This window comes from Zonotrichia leucophrys, chromosome 22 (assembly GCF_028769735.1).
Source record: "Zonotrichia leucophrys gambelii isolate GWCS_2022_RI chromosome 22, RI_Zleu_2.0, whole genome shotgun sequence".
NCBI classification, from domain to species: Eukaryota; Metazoa; Chordata; class Aves; order Passeriformes; family Passerellidae; genus Zonotrichia; species Zonotrichia leucophrys.
Genome location: NC_088191.1, coordinates 4,895,295 through 4,914,603, shown reverse-complemented (window position 1 = coordinate 4,914,603; position 19,309 = coordinate 4,895,295). Strand labels below are relative to the sequence as shown.

The following is a 19,309-nucleotide window of genomic DNA, read 5'->3' as shown; positions in this document are numbered from 1 at the left end:
CAAAATTAGGGGTGAGGGTGCCAGAAAATCGAAAATCATCAAGGGAAAAACAGTCAATAGGAACTGTAATGTCCTGTCCACTCAGTGTCCTTGGAATTTGGAAAGGTTGGCAAATCCTGAGTCTTCTCCAGTTTTTCAAAAATTAATTTTCCTTGGTTTCAAGCTGCTGCTTAGATTTTATTCTAAATTGGCTACTTTTTAATGAAGTGCCTTGCAATAAAAAAGCCCCTTTCTATATCCAATAACTTGTCCAGGAACTGTTTGCTGAGCTTCCAAAACAATATCAGCCATTCCTCAGCAAAAGGAGGAATAAATAACAATATTTCCTGTGAATTCCCAGGTCTCTTGGTAGTATTAGTTTGAAAGCACAGTAACACAAGAGAGACCTGGTCCTTTCCTTATAGAAAGCTCCAGAAGAGGGGATAATAATAATAATAATAATAATAATAATAATAATAATAATAATAAGTAGTAGTAGTAGTAGTAGTAGTAGTAGTAGTAGTAGTAGTTTAGCTCTTCATCCTGTTTATATATATATAAAACATATATATATATAATTATTTACTTACACCATAGCTGGTGGTGTATACATTTTTGTTGTTGTTGTTTTTCACACATTCCCTAGACAAAGGGATATCAAGGTATGGAAGGAAAAGTGGCTGTTCATAGTAAAACAAGCAGAAATTGAGAGATTAATTCTATTATATGTTACATTTCTGGTTATGAAGTTAATATGGTTTCACAGGAAATTCATCCCCAATTCAGCTCTCAGGTATTGATAATGCTTTCAAACTCATAAAGATTATTTCAGAGTGGCTTTTACCCAGGATTTGCCAAGTCTCTGTGCTAAAAGCAGCGGCTACTCCCTTAATAAAGCTGCAAATTGCACCTTGTTTCCCACAGTGGCTTTGCTACTCAGGAATCTGAATAAGGATAAAAAAAGGGAAGAAAATAAAGTTCAACACTCAGAAAATGGGAGCTTTTTCTCGTTGGGACCTAAGACACCCAACCTCAAAGAGAGCATTTGGCCGGGTGTGCCCTGATCCCTTTGGGGTTTCTAGGGCAGGGCTGCCTTTGACTGTGTGTTCTGGTCCCTTTGGTGTTTCTGGGGCAGGGCTGCCTTTGACTGGGTGTTCTGATCCATTTGGTGTTTCTGGGGCAGGGGGGCAGAGCCTTGCCAAGGAGAACCTTTGGGTGGATGTGCCCTGATCCCTTTGGGGTTTCTGTGGCAGAGGGGTCCCTTTGGCCGGGTTTGCCCTGATCCCTTTGGTGTTTCTGGGGCAGGGAAGCCTTTGGCTGGATGTGCCCTGATCCGTTTGGGGTTGTGGAGCAGGGGGGAGCCTTTGACTGGGTGTGCCCTGATCCACTTGGGGTTTTCTGGGGCAGAGGGGTTGCCTTTGGCTGTGTGTTTTGCTCCCTTTGGGGTTTCTGGGGCAGGGCTGCCTTTGGCTGGGTATGCCCTGATCCCTTTGGGGTTTCTGGAGCAGGGTCCCTTTGGCTGGGTTCCCTGCTCCCTCTGGGGTCTCTGGGTCATTGGGGGTCCCTTTGGCTGCGTTCCCTGCTCCCTTTGGGGTCTCTGGGTCATTGGGGGTCCCTTTGGCTGGGTATGCCCTGCTCCCTCTGGGGTCTCTGGGTCATTGGGGGTCCCTTTGGCTGCGTTCCCTGCTCCCTCTGGGGTCTCTGGGTCATTGGGGGTCCCTTTGGCTGCGTTCCCTGCTCCCTCTGGGGTCTCTGGGTCATTGGGGGTCCCTTTGGCTGTGTTCCCTGTTCCCCTTGGGGTCTCTGGGTCATTGGGGGTCCCTTTGGCTGTGTTCCCTGCTCCCTCTGGGGTCTCTGGGTCATTGGGGGTCCCTTTGGCTGCGTTCCCTGCTCCCTCTGGGGTCTCTGGGTCATTGGGGGTCCCTTTGGCTGTGTTCCCTGCTCCCTCTGGGGTCTCTGGGGCAGGGCGCCCCTGTCAGGGTGCCGGGGCCGTACATCCGTAGGGCGAGCCGCTCGGGGAGCCGTTGATGAAGCCGGGCGAGCCGGGCACGCCCAGGTTGCCCATGGGCACGTTGCTGTAGCCGTTCATGCTGCTGCTGGACGTGCTGTAGCTGGACTGCTGCGGGGTGGAGCTGGACGAGTAGCCCCGGGGGGAGATGCTGCTGGTGTTACGGATGTAACCTGCAAATAAAGCGCATTTCAGAACACCTGAGTGGCTTAAAACTCCCTCCTGCACATCCCCTGCTTTCATAGATGCCATTGAAACCCAGGTTATTTAAAATGTTTAGGCAACACCAATAAATTCAGTGGTTTTTCCTGATGTAACCTGGAAATTAGGCATGTTTCAGAACCCCTCCGTGGCTTAAAACTCCCTCCTGCACATCCCCTGCTTTCATAGATGCCATTGAAACCCAGATTATTTAAAAGGTTTTGGCAACACCAATAAATTCAGTGGGTTTTCCTGCAGTTAAAGTTCTGACCCAACTTTTTGAAGTGATCCAATGTACATTTTCCCAATCAAATTTGATTTATTAATTCATTCAAAACCTGGACGACAGTGTATGTGCTTATATTTACCTGGGGTAGAATTTACAATATATGAGATTTTCTACCATTGAATGGGAGAGGTCTTACTCTTCAAATTATTGTTGAATTGTTAAATTACAGATAAATTATAGATAAAGCAAGTACATTACTAAGGGGAAATGATAACCCGTATAAAGTTTGTAGTTTAATTCTTGATTTCCTCTACTTGGGAGAAAGAATAAACTGGATAAGAAAAACCCACTTTTGTTGTATTACAAAATGCTATCAAATATTTGAGAGACAAAATTTAGCCTTTTTTTACTCCAAAAAGAGAGTTTAAAAAGATAACTACCAGCATAAAAGGATAAAATCAGTATTCCAGCTGCAGGAGGGTCTTTTCATAGAAAAAGCTTTCATTAAAGAGATTGATACAATAATTACATTAAGAGTTGTCACTGTTTAGATATAATACTTAGGTATATCAAGTCAGGTAATTTCTGCTCATTTACATCATGAGGTTCTAATTCAGGGCTGGTAAGACCTTGAAAAAAATGAGCAAAATTATCTTCATGATGGATTTTAACTGGACAGATAGAAAATTAACTTTAAACGACGTGGGTTTGCTGCCTTAGAGTGTTAAACACAGCCAATTATTGAGATCAACCACAGACTCTGTGTGATAAAATCAAAATGTTCAGGACGCAGAAAAGCTGATAATTCTTTCAAGAAAATTCTTTCAGTGTTGATACATTGCTTTATGGGTTGTTTTCCTCACAATCAATAGTGTATCTGGACTAAGTGTAATACATAGAACATGTGAATGTTGGTAAAATTAACACTGAAGCAGCTGCCTTAAAAACAAAAAAAAAAGAGGAACATTTCCCACCTCTGTGTGAGGTTTTTTCCAGCTGCTGCCATTGCTGTTTGTGAAAACAGAGATATAATTTAAAAAAATGGTATTTTAAGGGGGACAGGGAGGGAATTCAGGGGCAAGTTGGTTTTGAAAGTAATCAAAAATTATTTCAGATAAGACACAGGGGCAGTACCACCCTTTGGAATGCCCAGTGTGGGAATCTATAAAATCAGAGGGTTTTGGAAAAGTTTCTTTTTAGGTGAGGCGAGAGGGGGAATTGTGGGAATCCATAAAATCAGAGGGTTTTGGGAAAACTGCAAAAGGCAGGCCTCAGAGACAGCAGAACTGCAATTAGAACTAAGCAGTATCCATAAGATTGGTCAGCAGAAAAATTATGTAAAAAGTAGAAAAGTAAGGACAAATAGAACAATGGTCTGTGTACTAACCCTTGTCTAGACTTACTCCCTAAGCTACAGAAAAGTTTATCTAGTGAGATTTTAGGAAGTTCTAAGCTTAATAATGGAGTTCTGTGCATTGTGTTTGAAGGCTTACAAGCAGGTATTGTATTTGAAACAAGCAAGCATTGTTTTAACCACAGGTACCTGTGCTTATTGTGCTTGGATAGAACTAGTCAATGTGCTTTTGCTTTGTGTGATTGGTCAAAAAGCTTTTAAAGTGAGTTGTAACATTGAGTTCTTGGTCTGCTGTCGGGGATGTGAGCTGGTGGCACCTTCCCATTGTCATAACCGTGGAATGAGGCTGATGCTGGAAAATAAAACAGCTCGAGAGGCATCCCACAGCAGCCCCGTCCTGCTGGGGATCAGTGCACAGACCCCCAGCCAGCAATGCCCAGAGTTAAAGGCACCATTGGCACAGGGAGAGGTTGGAAATCAGATCTGGGAAAAGCGATTGGGAAGGAGACTGGGCTGGGGTTCCAGCTCCAGGAACGCTCCGGGGCTCACCCTGGTTGTTGCCCTGTGCTGACTCGGAGATGCTGACGCCCAGCTGGCTGCCGTAGGAGTTGATGCCCATCATGGAGCTGTGGGCGGGGGAGCTGGGCAGCGCGGGGATCTGCGCGGGGTTGCGGGGCACGCTGTACAGCGCCTCGGCAATGTCGGCCGCGCGCTTCAGGATCAGCTCCTGCACGGAAACAACGGGGCACAGCTCAGGCAGGAACGGGGCAGCGGGAACCCCCTGGGAACCTCTCGGGAACTCCCTGGGAACCTCCTGGGAACCCCTCGGAACCCTGGAACTTGCCAGGAACCCCCAGAATCCAGGAACCTCAGGAATCCCCCAGGAACCTCACCAGAACCCCCGGGAACCTCCTGGGAACCTCCTGGGAACTTGCCAGGAACCCCCCAGGAACCCCTCGGGAACCCCCCAGGAACCTCCCAGGAACCCTCATGGAACCTCCTGGGAACCCCCCCAGGAACCTCCTCGGAAATCCCCCAGGAACCTCACCAGAACCCCCGGGAACCTCCCAGGAACCCCCGGAACCCCCGGGAACCTCGAGGAACCCCCAGGAACCTGGCTCCAGGAACCCCTAGAACTCCTGGGAACCCTCCAGGAACCCCCCAGGAACCCCCCGGGGCCGGCTGCACCCCCAGCCCCGGCAGCCTGACCTGGTTGTTGTGGGGCGTCCCGTACAGGGCCTCGACCAGGTCAGCAGCTCTTTTCAGCAGCATCTCCTGTGGGGCACAGGGGAAGAGGTGTTGTAAAGGCAAAGATAGCTCTGGTCAATAAAATGAAGTAAAATAAATATATAATAAATAAAGAAAATAAATTAAAAAATAAAATAAATGAATTGTATAAAAAATGAAATAAAAATATATAAATAAAAGAACAATAAAAATCAGTGTATAACAAATAAAAATTACAATTATTAAATAAAAGTATATAAATAACAATAAAAATAAATAAGAAAATAAAAATAAATACAAAATACAATTAATTAAATAAATATGCAATGAATAAAATACAAACAAATAACTAATTGCAATAAACACAATAAAATGGTAAAATAAAATAGAACGGGAAATAAATAAAATAGTAAATTAAATAAGACAGAATAACTAGCCTAAAATAATTAAATACAATAAATAGACGAATAGAATAGAATAGAATAGAATAGAATAGAATAGAATAGAATAGAATAGAATAGAATAGAATAGAATAGAATAGAATAGAATAGAATAGAATAGAATAGTTAAATAAATAAAACCATGAGCAAGTATTCTCTCAAGTGACTCCAGTATTTGTGTGTCGTCACTCTGAAGCCCGGGTGCGTTCAGGTGCTGTGTTCAGGTGTTATTTGCCAGGTCCCTGAGGAATTTAAGCCCTCCCAGTGGTTCAGAGCAGCCCCCCAAAGCACGAGTCCCTTCGGAGCCAGCGGGAGCCGATCCCCGGCGCGGCCGCGCCGAGCGCGGGGCTGCTCCATGACCCGGAGCTCTCCAGAGTCCTGAACCTGCTGCACCTCAGCAGCGCCAGAAACAGAGACAAATCCCAGACGACCCCGCTCCCCCGGGGATTTCAATGGATACCTTGGCATGGACACATGAACGTGTGTGGGATTGAGTGCATCCCTTTGCATGGACACACAAACGTGTGTAGGATTTAGCACATCCCTTTGCATGGACACACAAACGTGTGTAGGATTCAGTGCATCCCTTTGCATGGACTCACAAACGTGTGTAGGATTTAGCACATCCCTTTGCATGGACTCACAAACGTGTGTAGGATTTAGCACATCCCTTTGCATGGACTCACAAATGTGTGTAGGATTTAGCACATCCCTTTGCATGGACTCACAAACGTGTTGGGATGGGCCATCCCTTTGCATGGACACCAGCAACGTGTGTAGGATTCAGTGCATCCCTTAAATGAAACACACAAACAAGTGCAGGACTCAGTGCACCCTTTGCATGGACACATGAACATGTGCAGGATTAGTGCATCCCTTTAATGGACACACAAACATGTGCAGGATTCAGCATCCCTTTGCATGGATTCATTAATGTGTGTAGGATTCAGCACATCCCTTCACATGGACTCACAAACGTGTGTAGGATTTAGCACATCCCTTTGCATGGACTCACAAATGTGTGTAGGATTCAGTGCATCCCTTTACATGGGTTCATTAATGTGCGTAGGATTCAGTGCATGCCTTGCATGGACACATGAACATGTTTAGGATTCAGTGCATCCCTTTGTATGGACTCATAAACGTGTGTAGGATTCAGCACATCCCTTTACATGGACACAACATTTGGGCTCAGGGATGTGCCACCAGGGATAGGGCAGAGCACAAGGACAATGAACTGGGAACGTTCACTGAATTCAGTTTAGCAGCAAAATTACACAGAAACCGTTTGAACTCTAACATACAAAAATCACCGTGGGTTCTACCCAGTCCCATTCTTGCCAGATTTACAACTAATTGGTGAATTCTGATGTGATTGTAATTTAAGATATAATTGTGTCTGTTTTATGAATTAGAAGTGAAAAAACACATTTGGTGGGCTGAATGAAATGCTTAAAATTATTTTACCTTAGCTAATCTTTCAGGGTCCCCAGGATGTCTTGGGATGACCTTCTGCAGTCTTTGGAAGCCGTAATCTATGGTAGGTTCATTTAAAGCTGCAAGGAAAACATCAAACCCCACCACATTATATGACTGTATCTAAACATGTATTTTTATATGGTTCTGTCCCAACAGGGCAACAAAGAAATCACGACTTCTGCACTTAAAACTGCTCCTATCTCCCTGGCTGCCTTCTCATCCTCTGTCAAGGGCTGAATGAATAATTTGCAGGATGCAGCAGCATTGTCACAAAATACTCCTTTAAGGACGAATGTTTCACTCTGGACAAAACCATGACACCAATAAAGCAAATTATGAGAGAAATACACACTAGAACAGGTCTTCTCCTGCTGGTTACAGAGCCAGAAATCAGACAGCCCTGTTTGCTCCTCTAATAAACACATTCCACACACGCCCCCAATGTTTTGCAGTCCTGAAGTAGGGCACAGCTATTCATTAGACACATTCCCTTCCCCACTTGTGTGTTCTGCATACGCTGCCACTTCCCTGTAATGATCTTAATCTCTGGTGGATAAACCAGGATATTTTGACCCAGATCCTCAGTTAGCAAGAGCTGGCAGAGCCCTACTGGCATCGCTGATGATTTCAGAAAACTTCAGACACTTTCCTAGTCTCTGCTAGGAAACAGCAGCAATAATACTGGGATTCCTGATTGTTCAAACTCCAATTTAAATTGGTGCAGAACCCAAAAGTCAGCTTGCAGCATTCTGTGTGCTCAGGCTCTGCCTCCAACACCTCAGCAGTGCCGCTGAGCACCAGCACAGTTACAGGGATGATTTTCTTTGAATTCCCTCATTCTTCAGAATGCCCATTTAATACAAATGACACATTCATGCTGAGGATTCTGTGAAGAATTTCATGACACATTTAATAAGTAACATATGTAAGTCCTTTAGCACTACCCTCAGTCACTACCCTGAGGCTTAGACTTTCCTGTACCATTTGTGGTTCTTTTGGGAGGGAAAAAAAATCTTTTTTTAAAATAACTGGCACTGGCACAGCTGAAAACCCCTGATTACAAGAGATGCTGATGGTTCTTACTGAATGATCCAAAGTATCCTGAGCACCTCACAGGACAACACAGGAGCTCCAGGAGAAGAACCCAGCACGTGAGACAGACTTTTACACTGATCCAGGTTCCCTGTTTATCCCTGTTCCCTGTTTGTCCCTGTCTGCCTTTGGTGTAACATCATGAAGGTAAAAGGTCACATTCTCCACTGAGATACATTTTATATTTACTTTTTATTAAATAATTATGGCATGGCATGAAGTTTAAATATTACAGGAGATAATCAAGTGGGAATTGAGCAGAGAAAACCCAGACCTGAGAATTTAGTCTTGGCTATACTTAGAATGTCTTTGCTCTCCACTGGGAGCCATTCTGGTTTGCTCAAGGAGTTTAATAATACACATTTCAACAGCCACAGAATCTACATCCCGTTTGGGAAGATGAGTTTTTGGGGGGTGGGCTATTTGGCCAATAATCCTGAGAATTAGAGGCCAATTCTCTCAAGAGCCTAAACATCATTATGTGGCATTTCTCTTCTTGATCACAAATCTATTCATTTAAGTGATATATCTAAAACTAAAGAAATGTGAAATATATAGGAATTCAAACATGTGAAATATACAGGGATTCAAATATATATAAAGTTACTAAAAATAGCTAGTGGGAATATGCAAAATGCTAATTCAGGAAGAAGAAGCTGGCTATTATTCAACAAACATTTTTCCAATGGATTGACATGGACAGTTTCATCGTGATAGATCAACAGCAGCAAATCATTTCCCAACAATGCTGAATTGTTCACAGGACTCAGCCTCCTGAATCAATGTGTACATTATGTCTTTCAGCACAAAGGTTTTCTGTACAGCCTGCAACAAAATTGCCCACTACTGGTTTTACTCATTAATGGAACAAAAATATCTCTGTTGTGAAATCCTGTGAAAAACCAGTACCAAGGATTTGGAGGAGTAAATTGCACCTTCCCAAGTGGAGGCCAAAGATGAAGAATCCACCAGCAAGTTTAAGCAGCTTCCCAACAATTCTGCTTCCACTGAGGAAAGAGCTGCTGGGTCAGGAGTGATTTATCTGTGTATTACATAGAAATATGCTGGAATTATGTCCAAATGCTTTGGGGTTCATGGATTCAGAGACCATAAAGGGGTCTGACACACAAGCAGGCTGTTCATTGTTTCCTAGAAATCAGATATCTGAAATGAAACCCCTCAGAAAATGGACTCAAGTCCAAAATCCCATTGGCAAACCTCAAATCCAGAGTTTCAGGCTTAAGGGGTCTCTTTAACTTCCCAAAACAGTTTAAAAAACTGGGCATGGCATGATATAATTTATGCACAAAAAAAGAAGACATCTAGGGAATAAGCTAAATTATCAGTGAGCCTGTAAACCTCCCTAGCAAAACTGTTTTAACAACAGATTTGTTGTATAAGAGTAGGGACGGATCTAAATGTGTCACCAACTACCTGACTTTGTTTGTGTGAGGCTCAGAGTCTGGACAATGCCCCTTCTTTGATGTTCTTTACCCCTCAAAAGCTGTGTTTTTATCTTAAACACATATTCTGACTTGCTGGGATAGGAGGGGAAGGAGAATTCTCACAGCTGAGCAGGTTCTTCCATGGCAGGTGGCTGCAGGGCTGACACTGGGAGGGGTCACTGTCCCACCACCCCTCCCAGCACATCAGATGCTGCAGGAGGAGGGTGAGGATTGACCCTGAGTGGAGCAGCCTCTGCTGGTCTCACCCCGGCAGATCTGGGAAAGGGCCATGTCCAAGGGTGTCACCGACATCTTCTCATTAAAATCCTTTCTTTAGGATTTTTCCCCCTTCTGAGAAGCTGTGTCCTCAGCAGCAAAATGTAAACAATGGCTATCTGCTGCTGTGGAATGCAACAGGTGGATCCGTGATTGGTCTCCTGTGGATGTTTGGATTTACTGACCACTCATGGCAGAGCTGGGTCTCGCTCTCTGCTGAGACACAGCCCTTGGTTATTGATTCCTTTTCTATTCTTAGCTTAGCTAGCTTCTGAGAACTTTTCTCTCTATTCCTTTTAGTATAGTCATAATGTAATATATATCATAAAATAATCAATCAAGCCTTCTGAACATGAGGTCAACATTCTCGCCTCTCTCTTCATCCTGCAACCCTGGTGACCGCTGTGACACAAGGGCCTCAGCACAGCTCTGCAGCTTGGACTCACCCCACAAAGCACAGCACAGGGAAAACAGGAGAATCAAAGTCTGGATATCTCTAGAAATATCCTGAACCCACAAAGCTGTGGCAGAGGGAGAGCAGTTTTTGCAGTGGGCTGCCCAACCTTTAAGGTGTTAACGGAGAAAAGGCACCTGTGGCACCAAAGTTTGAATCATGGAATGGTTTGGGTTGGAAGGGACCTTAAAAATCATCTTGTTCTACCCTGCTGCCATGGGCAGTCACAGCTTCCACTAGGCCTGGATGCTCCAAGCCCTGTCCAACCTGGCATTGGACACTCCCAGGGATGGGGCAGGCACAGCTTCTCTGGGCAACCTGTGCCAGGTCCTCACCACTCCACTGGGAGGAATTTCTTCAGTAAATCTCACCTAAATTTCCCCTCTTTCAGTTTGAACGCGTTACTCCTTGTCCTGTCAATACAGACCTTGATGAAAGGTCCCCCTCTGGTTTTCCTGTCAGCCCCCTCAGATCCTGGAATTCTCTGTTTCCCCATGTCTTTCACAGGCTAAAGCAGTGACAGCAGGAAATGCTTTGTCACCTCAGCTTTTTCTGTCCAAGGAAACTCACTCTTCCAATTTATGGAGCTCTCTGCATCCTTGTAAGTGTTGTTTCTCACAAGCAGAAAACAAGAGCTCCAGTCTCCTTACAAGATTTAGCAAACCAGCACCTTCCCATCTCTGGATCCTGGCACAGAGGCTGATACAGCACAACCCAGAGCCCAGCCTCTCCCACAGATGATTTTATATTGCTTTGCTCTGACAAGGCAACCCCTGGAGGATTTCTGCTCAGCAAGGAAAATTATGTTCCAAATCTCCCTGATATACACATTTCCAGGTTAGCATCTCTGTGACAAAGTAAATGCAGAGCTGTGATCAAAGCTGAACTAGGAAAGCCTACAGACGTGCCCTCAGCTGGCATAAACTGGGGTGTTATTAAAGCCAAGGGAACTATAATGGAACCACTTACAGCAGCAGAGAATTTGAATTTGTGTCATATTAAAAGCAGAAGATGAGGCTACAGCAAGATTAGCAGCAGAGAACAAATGTCTTTTTATTCCAGGAGCAGCTGATGAAAGGAAAGCAATTCAGAACAGGGATGTGTGTGCAACCTCACCAGATGAAGGCACACGCAGGGAACAAGTGCTTGGGTGTGGTTGTGGGATCTCATCCTGTTGAGATTTTTACCTCAGATGCTTTTAGAGAGGGTTTTGACCTCAGACCATGGTGGGCAGCAGACTGAGGGGGGGCACCTAGCTGGGTCACAGTGGGAGCTGTGGGTCCCTGGGAGCCAGCATGCTGACAGGACTGTCCTACATTGGCTCAGCTTTCCAGTTCTTTATGCCTGTTGGCTCAGAACCCTTTGCTGATAAGGTTCTGGGTTCATGTTTGGTTTAGGGCCTTTGCCCTCAGATGCCCCCATGCCTGGCTGTGCTTGCCCTGCCCATGAGTCCATGGAATCTGCCTCTGTAACCTGTGGTTGTCACCTTTTGTTATTTTCACTATTGAAGTTTTATTTTCCAGGCTAATCCATCACTCCCATTCCTCATTGTTAGCCAGCTTCTCCCAGCCAAGCTGAGCAAGGACATCACAGTGAGCTTGCAGCTCCTTATGTGGCCATTTAAAAACAGGCTTTTCTCTCTCATTTGAAGGATTTCATCTCTTCCTTCAGCTGCTAAAGTTGGTTCAGCCACTGCCATTCCCCTCCAGCGAGCCATTTGTCTGGGCTTTTGCTCCACTCCCCAGCACATCGTTCCATGTCTACAGAACCCTGCTGGCTTCACTCTGACAGGGAGTTTTCCATGTGGGAACCTTATGGAAGAGTCCACACGTCCCATTTTGGTGAGGAGAGGAGGCTGATGGCTGGGCTGCAGCAGCCCTGAGTGAGAACACTTGGGAGTGGAAGCACTGAGAGCCCCAGAAGTGCAGCAGTGCCAGCACAGCACACTTTGCAGAAGCCCAACATTAAGACACGTTACAGGACACAATGAGCTCCCACAACAGCCTCACTGTGCCAGTTAGATTTACCCTTGAAATAAATAACCCTTGCAGATAATTTTTATATTAATCTTTCCAACAATTCTAACACCCACTGATTAGCATATGATCCCACAGACACAAACCCTCTGGAAAAAAAGGTACAGTCACATTCATTACATTTATCAATGGGTGAAAGAAAGTTTCAAACAATCTTAGTGTGACTCCTTCCAAAAAAAAAGAAAAATAAAAAAGGAAGAAAAGGTAAAATATAATCAGGCTGAATGTAAATATTTGGTTGTATATTCTGTAGGCAGACCCATTTGTGACAGCAGTTGGGAAAAATATTAATGTGGAGTAAAAATGCCTTATGAAACCTCCTCCTTACACCCCCATGTGTCACCACTGCCAGAGTGGCTTTGGACAAGCAACAGGGTAAATTAATAAACAAATTAATTAATTCAAACCAATACCAGTCACCGACACAGCTCCTGCAGCCCAAATCCCAGGCACCCACCTGTGTAAATGAACCTGCCTGGTGCTCCTTTGCAGAACTGTTTGGATTTGTAGGACAATGTCACCTCCACCACGCCGGGGATGTGCCGGGGCGGCGTCTGCACGCGGATGGCGTGAGGTGTGATCAGCTGGGAACGGCAACAGGACAGCTCCATCAGGGCTCTGCTCTACCCTTGCACTTCACCAGTAAATTGCAGAAAGTTTGGGTTGGGAGGACCCTAAAGACCATCCAGTCCCACCCCCAGTGAACACCTTTCTCTATCCCAGATTTCTCCAAGTCCTGCTCAACCTTGCACACTTCCAGGGATGCAGCAGCGACAGCTTCTCTGGGCTACCTGTCCCAGAGCCTACCCTAAAAAGTGTCATCCTCATTTCCAATTCTACCCTTGTTCACTTTAAAACCATTCCCCCTTGTCCTGCCATCACAGGCCTCAGTAAAAACTCTTTAAAAAAAAATTATCACTATAGATCAGCATAGGGATACACCTAGGTTAGACCGTCACTTCCAGGGAGAGGATCACACATTTTAGGATGAATTGTCATCAAGAAACTTGTACTGTTAAGCCCATTGGTTAATTGATGGCTTATTCCTGGGCCCAGATGGATTTTTTTTCTCCTTCCGAAACTTAAACCCTTTCTTTATTTCTCGACCTTTGCTTATGTAAATAAACCTGTTTAAATAATAAACCCTGTGGAAAAATTGGTAGAGTAACATTCATTAAGTTCATCAGTGGGTAAAAAAAGATATGAGAATATCAAATGTCTCCTTCAGCTCATATCAGGAGACAATTTCTAATAATTTCTTTGATTTTATAGACACCTAGAATTGTTCAGTTCCATTCTGGGTATCATTCAATAATATCACAGAGAAAGGAAAACACATTCCATAAACTCCCTTCACACAGGCTTCTGTGTCCCTCCTCACAGCATGGAACAGGAACAGGAATTAACCCCGTTCCTCCTCAGAAAAGGGAAGTCTCCCCAGCTCAGGGGCAGAGGGGCAGCTGTACCCACCTCACTCCACACCAGCATGGTCCCAAACACCACCTGCAGCCCATCGAAGAAGTTGTCCCCGATGATGATCACCATGGCTCCCCCCGTGGTCCAGCCCTCGCTTGGGCTGATGGCTTTGATGCAGGGCGTGGCTGCACAGAACAAAAAAACATCAAAACAGCTCTTGAAGGTGTCTGTTTTCATCCTCCCAACAGCTTTGAGGCCTGGCTGTAAATCCCTGGAGCAATTCCTGTAAGTATCAAACATCCCAAGTGATGCAAAACCTGCATCACTGGTGGAGAGCAGCTCTACCCATCCACACCTGGGAATTCCTGAGTTCCCAATGCTAGCAGAGGCCTAGGACGAGTCCCTTCCAGCCATTCACCCATTGAGGCTTCTCACCACTCCACAAACCCCAGTATGCTGAGAAATAAATAAATAAACAAATAAATAAATAAATAAAGGAGTGTTTTCTGCCTTGCAAGTGTTAATTACTTGCCTATTCATTACTGGCACTTAACATCGTGTCATTAAAGCCTAATAGGCCAACTGTAGTGGGTGTAAAAATGAGATGCTTAAATGATTGTGCAGTGGTTGCTTAAAAAAACAAAATAACACCCACTGATTAGCATATGATCCCACAGACACAAACCCTCTGGAAAAAAAGGTACAGTCACATTCATTACATTTACCAACGGGTGAAAGAAGATATGGGAATATCAAATGTCTCCTCCAATTCATATCAGGAGATAATTTCTAATAATTTTCCTGATTTTATGGGGCATTTATTTTTTTTTTTATTTCTCTCTCCCATATGTTCAAGGCCTATGGACTATGCATCCCATCAGGAACCCAATATGGTTTCCAGGCCATAACCAAAGTCAATCCATCACTCCATTCCCAATGTTGACAGGGTCAGAGGTGGAGGGGAACTTTGGCAGTGCTCCAAAAACATGAGACTCCTTTGAACAGCCAGTCAATCACATCCAATCAGTCAAGGAAAAACTGGATGGCTTCCTAGGCTAGGAATCCTGGGATTTTCCTTCTACCATTTCACTGCCCGCTGGGGGAGAATTAACACCACTCCGAATTCTTTACTGATTCAATCATTTTCTTCCAGTTCATTAATTCTTCTTTTAGGTTGATACAGGGCACAGTTAAGAAGTGGGGCAGCAAAACATTATAATGAAATAATATCCTTGCTTGTCTTTTCTACTAACATCACCAGCTCTTCTCACTTTCAGTGGCTGCAGGAGAGGGAAAAGCAGGCACTGATAGCACTTTCCAGCATTTTCCAGTCGGTTTTGAGCACTGTCTGCATGAGGGAGGTGGAATGTTTTGGGAATGAAGAGGGAGAGGAGGGGCCGAACGTTTTGAAACTTAACAGATACAAGAATTTGTAATTGCTTGAACACAGTCCCCAACCCATCCTGGAGCTGGCCATGAGTCTGGCTTAGCCAAACAAACTCACATCAATTAGTGTCAGCTCCCTCTGCGCATCGTTAGGCTCCGTGCACAGTTTGTTTAAGGGAACCAGTGACACTTTTTCATACACATCTTGTGCTGGAACGGCTCTGTTTAACTAAGATGTCATCTTGCCTAATTTGCCTGAAATCAAATCTATCCCAGCTGAATGAGAGGGCTGAAATTTAGATAATACTTAGTGTTTCTGTGTTTTTCATCTTTGCAGTACATACTAATTAATAAATTGCAGGGGGATGGGGAGTCAGTCCCTTAGATGTGAGGAGGATCATATTTTGCATGCAGTAGACACTGTTTTCCTGCCTCTGCCTTCCCCAAACCCCCTGAGGCTCTGCAATTCCCCCTTAGCTCTCCTTCCCTCCTGAAAACAAACAGAAATGGAAGAATGGGTAATTTCTGCTCTGCTCTCCAGACAGAACTCCCACCTTCTGAGGGGTCGAGTCTTCTTGCTCTCCGCCCGTGCTTGGAGTTGTTGTGCACGAACATGTTGTCAGACACTGCCAGCACGTGCCCATCCACGTTCACTGTTGTTGATAGCACCACCTGGATATTTAGAAAGAGAAGGAAAAAACAGCCAGGTAAACAATTTATTGTAAATTCAACTTGTTAAGGATTAATTATTCAGTTCGGCTGAACTTTACACCCTTGTTTTGTAAAATGGCAGAACACCCTGCAGAGGTTTAAGAAGGGGAAAAAATATTTTCACCCTTCATTCAGTGCATTAATTTCATTTAACACAGCATCCTGTGGGCAGTATAGAAGCCTCACTGTAAAATGACCCAGCTCCTGCAGGATGGAAACTCCATGAAAACAGGACCTAATATTATACCTGAGTTTGATATGGTGCCTCCTGAAAAATCATCTGAGCCTGAGCACCCCAAACCAAGAACAGGTTTTAAACATCAACCTCCATGACTGGGCTCCAATCTGAATTCTTAGAGGAAATAACTGTATATATTAATTAATCTCACTTTAGTTTTTACAGTATCCAAAGCTCTAAATACCATCAATCCAGATAAAGATATGTGACTTCAAACCACAAACTTTTGGGAAAAACAAGTGTTTTAACTCCTGAAAGAAGATGCCCTCTGACTGAGTGGTTTTGACCATTAGTTGGTGTAAATGAGCTTAATTCCATCGCACTGCCACACCTACAGTACAGCACAGCCATGGAGAGTCAAACCCTGCATGTGTTCATGGATTTTCACAGCCTCAGATGTCACAGCTGAGGTAAGAGAATGTCAAGCTCTAATTGTTGATAAAACTCTATCCAGCACAGAGCAGGAGAGACCTTGCCCTCCCCTGGCTTAGGCGAGCTTAAAGAATACTTTCTTTCTCGAGACAACTCTAATTCATTCCAAAAGGCTCTTGTCATCCTGTACTCTTATACTTCTCAAGCATTCTTGTCACAGAATGTGTTGCTTTTGTGTGCCAACTGATTTCCTCATTCCCATTAGGGTGGGGTGTGACTCCATCCAAAGGGAACGTTTCCCTCATGACATAGCTGAGCCCACTCAGATGCACTTCATTATTTTCCCTTCAACAATGGAAATAAATTTTAGTCTCTCACTGGCCAGCCCAGAACACTCTGTGGCAAAGGGGAATAGGCCTGAATTATTCCAGTGTCTGAGATATTTACGACAAGTGTTTAAATTGCAACCAAATGTAAATAAAAAGTGTGTCTTGTATATACAGTTACACTATGGAATAGAGACATCTCTGAGCTCATTTACACGAGTGGGATAAATACACACCCACCTGCTCTCAGGAAGAGAACAGAGGCAGACTTTGTGTTCACACATAGAATGGAGTCATGGAATGTCCTGAGTGGAAAAGGGATCATCCAGTCCAACCCCAGGCCCTGCACAGACACCCCAAAATCCCACCCTGGGCACCCTTGGAGTGGTGTCCAAACCCTCCTGGAGCTGTGGCAGCCTCGGGGCCGTGCCCATTCCCTGGGGAGCCTGGGCAGTGCCAGCACCTCTGGGGGAAGAGCCTTTCCCAAAATCCAACCTTTCCCTGATCCCCAACCTTTTCATGGTCTCCAGCCTGACCCTCCCTGGCACAGCTCCAGCTGTTGCCTGGTTCTGTCCCTGTCCCAGAGCAGAGGTCAGTGTTGGAATCACCATTTGGGTTGTGCACAACACAAGAGCCACATTTTGGTAGGAGATGTAGAGACCCCCACAGCAATGGCAGAGTAATGGCAAGAACCAGTCCAGTAGACAAGTGCTGAGCATCCTCTGCTCCCTGAGCCAGCAGGAATGGAAGATGCGCTTCTAGACCTCTCTCCATGTGTGGCTCCATTTTTATCCACCTCTCCCATCCATGACAGGAGGGCCAGAGCCGCTTGGCCTGTCACAGGCTGGGAGCCAGGGTGAATAAACAGAGCATTCTCATGGACAGGGCAAGATGCAAAGTTCAGATGTGGAGCAGAACCTTCTCAAAGTTTGGGACCTTTTTTGCTGTAACCTGAATTTCAGCAGAGACCTTTGTCATTGCTACACCACCACCACCCAACTCCTCATCCACGGTGTGGAAAAAGGACATGTGAGAACATGGACATCAAAATGACTGAATTTCTTCACTTTGCCCCAGCTGTTCCCTCTTGCCTGATGGAGATCACAATACAATTGTTTTATTCTGGAGAATAAAAGCCAATGTTTTATGGATAAAAGGAGGAGGAATGTGCATTCCACCATGGTCTCTAACTCCCAGGCCCTTCCCTTTCACAAGCCAACTGCTTTCCCCCAGTGAGTATTTCCTGGGTCATGAAGGGTGACCCTTTCCATCTGGAATCAATCAGTCAACTCCTGACAACTTCCTGAAACACCTCACTCCATTTCCTGTTCTCTCCCCCTTCCCTCTTTCCCCCTGGTTTGCTTCACTCTTCAAAACTGCAGGCCACAGCAGCTTAATGTTAGAGGGTCAGACACAGTTAGACTCCAAAACACTACACAAGAACACCTTTGACCTTCAAAAATCTTTACATCTTAGCTAAACAAATCAAGGTCAACATTTCTTACCATTACCTTGTTAACCATTTCTATGCACTTTTGCCAATACCCTCCTGAACACGTATTTATCAACCACACTTGTTCTCCCAACGTCGTAAAATAGTCCAAACCCTTTTTAAAAACCCTGTATTTAGTGCTGATGAAAGGTGATGTGCAAACTTCCCTGGAGATTTAAATTCTGACTTTTGCCCACAGCGCTGGCAAATGGTTCTGGTGAGTTGTTCTTCTCCTGCCCTGGTGCCACCACTTCTTGTGTATGATAATTTGGCTTCTTTGCCTATTCTCTGTGGATGATCTTTTACCTAACACCAGTTGTTAATGCAAAATTTAATCTAAAGGGAATGATCTGAGACCAACAAAATAGGTCAGGTAGATTGTGGATTCTGGTAAGTGAGGCTGAGGGCCAAATTTTAGGCACAGACAGCATAAAAACTTAAGATTTTGTGCCACCCAAAAGCTGGACCAAACTGTAACCTCTACTGAGGTTTCAGAGCACAGCAAGCAAGAAAGAAGTAGAGAGGGCAATGTGTTATTCCTTCATCCTTCCAAACACAGATCCCATCTCCCTCAGAACACCGGGGGAATTGAGGATTCTAAGCTGTTTTCACGCTCCTTGAGGTTCTCCCTGCCAATCTGCAAAGGTCTTCTTATCAGCTGAGAGGCCACAGCCATAAAGCTGTGGCTCCCCAGCAGTCCTGGGGAAAGGCTGGAGCTGTATCCACATTATTTTTGTTTCCCAGGTGGATTTCTGTAATGCAATCCTCGCTCAGAACCCACAGGGAGGGTTCACCTCCCGTGACATCCAGCCAAAGTGCCTTTAACACTTTAAACTCGGCTCCTCTGAGCCCTGCTGCCCCTCTTTCACCTCCCTGCACAGCTCAGGGGGTTGTGTTTCTTTACAAACCTTCACCTGGGTACTACAAATTTCCCTCCCCTAACTGTGTTATATCAGTATTTTTATATTCTAAAGTGTGCTGCTCTTCAAATCACAAATATGCAAATCCATTCACATCCTCAGATATAAAATCCGCATCAGTCACAGACACCTATTTAGACATATGGTACAAACATTCCAGGCATACAGGCATTTACTTACATGTAACATATCTCATCACTGTGTAAATGATCTCTCTCAAAAAATTCC

The 19,309-nt window shown here is 44.7% G+C and overlaps 1 protein-coding gene across 3 annotated transcripts in view; it reads right to left on the bottom strand.

Annotated features, from left to right (window-relative positions):
- Nucleotides 1–19,309, bottom strand: part of EBF2 (EBF transcription factor 2) — a 128,569-nt gene that overhangs the window by 8,534 nt on the left and 100,726 nt on the right. For all 3 annotated transcript variants that reach the window (XM_064731175.1, XM_064731174.1, XM_064731173.1), the window contains exons 8-14: nt 15,577–15,694; nt 13,691–13,821; nt 12,678–12,804; nt 6,906–6,994; nt 4,981–5,046; nt 4,321–4,498; nt 1,975–2,160 (exon numbers count right to left, since the gene is read on the bottom strand). In XM_064731175.1, coding sequence (XP_064587245.1) covers nt 1,975–2,160; nt 4,321–4,498; nt 4,981–5,046; nt 6,906–6,994; nt 12,678–12,804; nt 13,691–13,821; nt 15,577–15,694 — 895 coding nt within the window. The remainder of the gene's footprint in view (nt 1–1,974; nt 2,161–4,320; nt 4,499–4,980; nt 5,047–6,905; nt 6,995–12,677; nt 12,805–13,690; nt 13,822–15,576; nt 15,695–19,309) is intronic.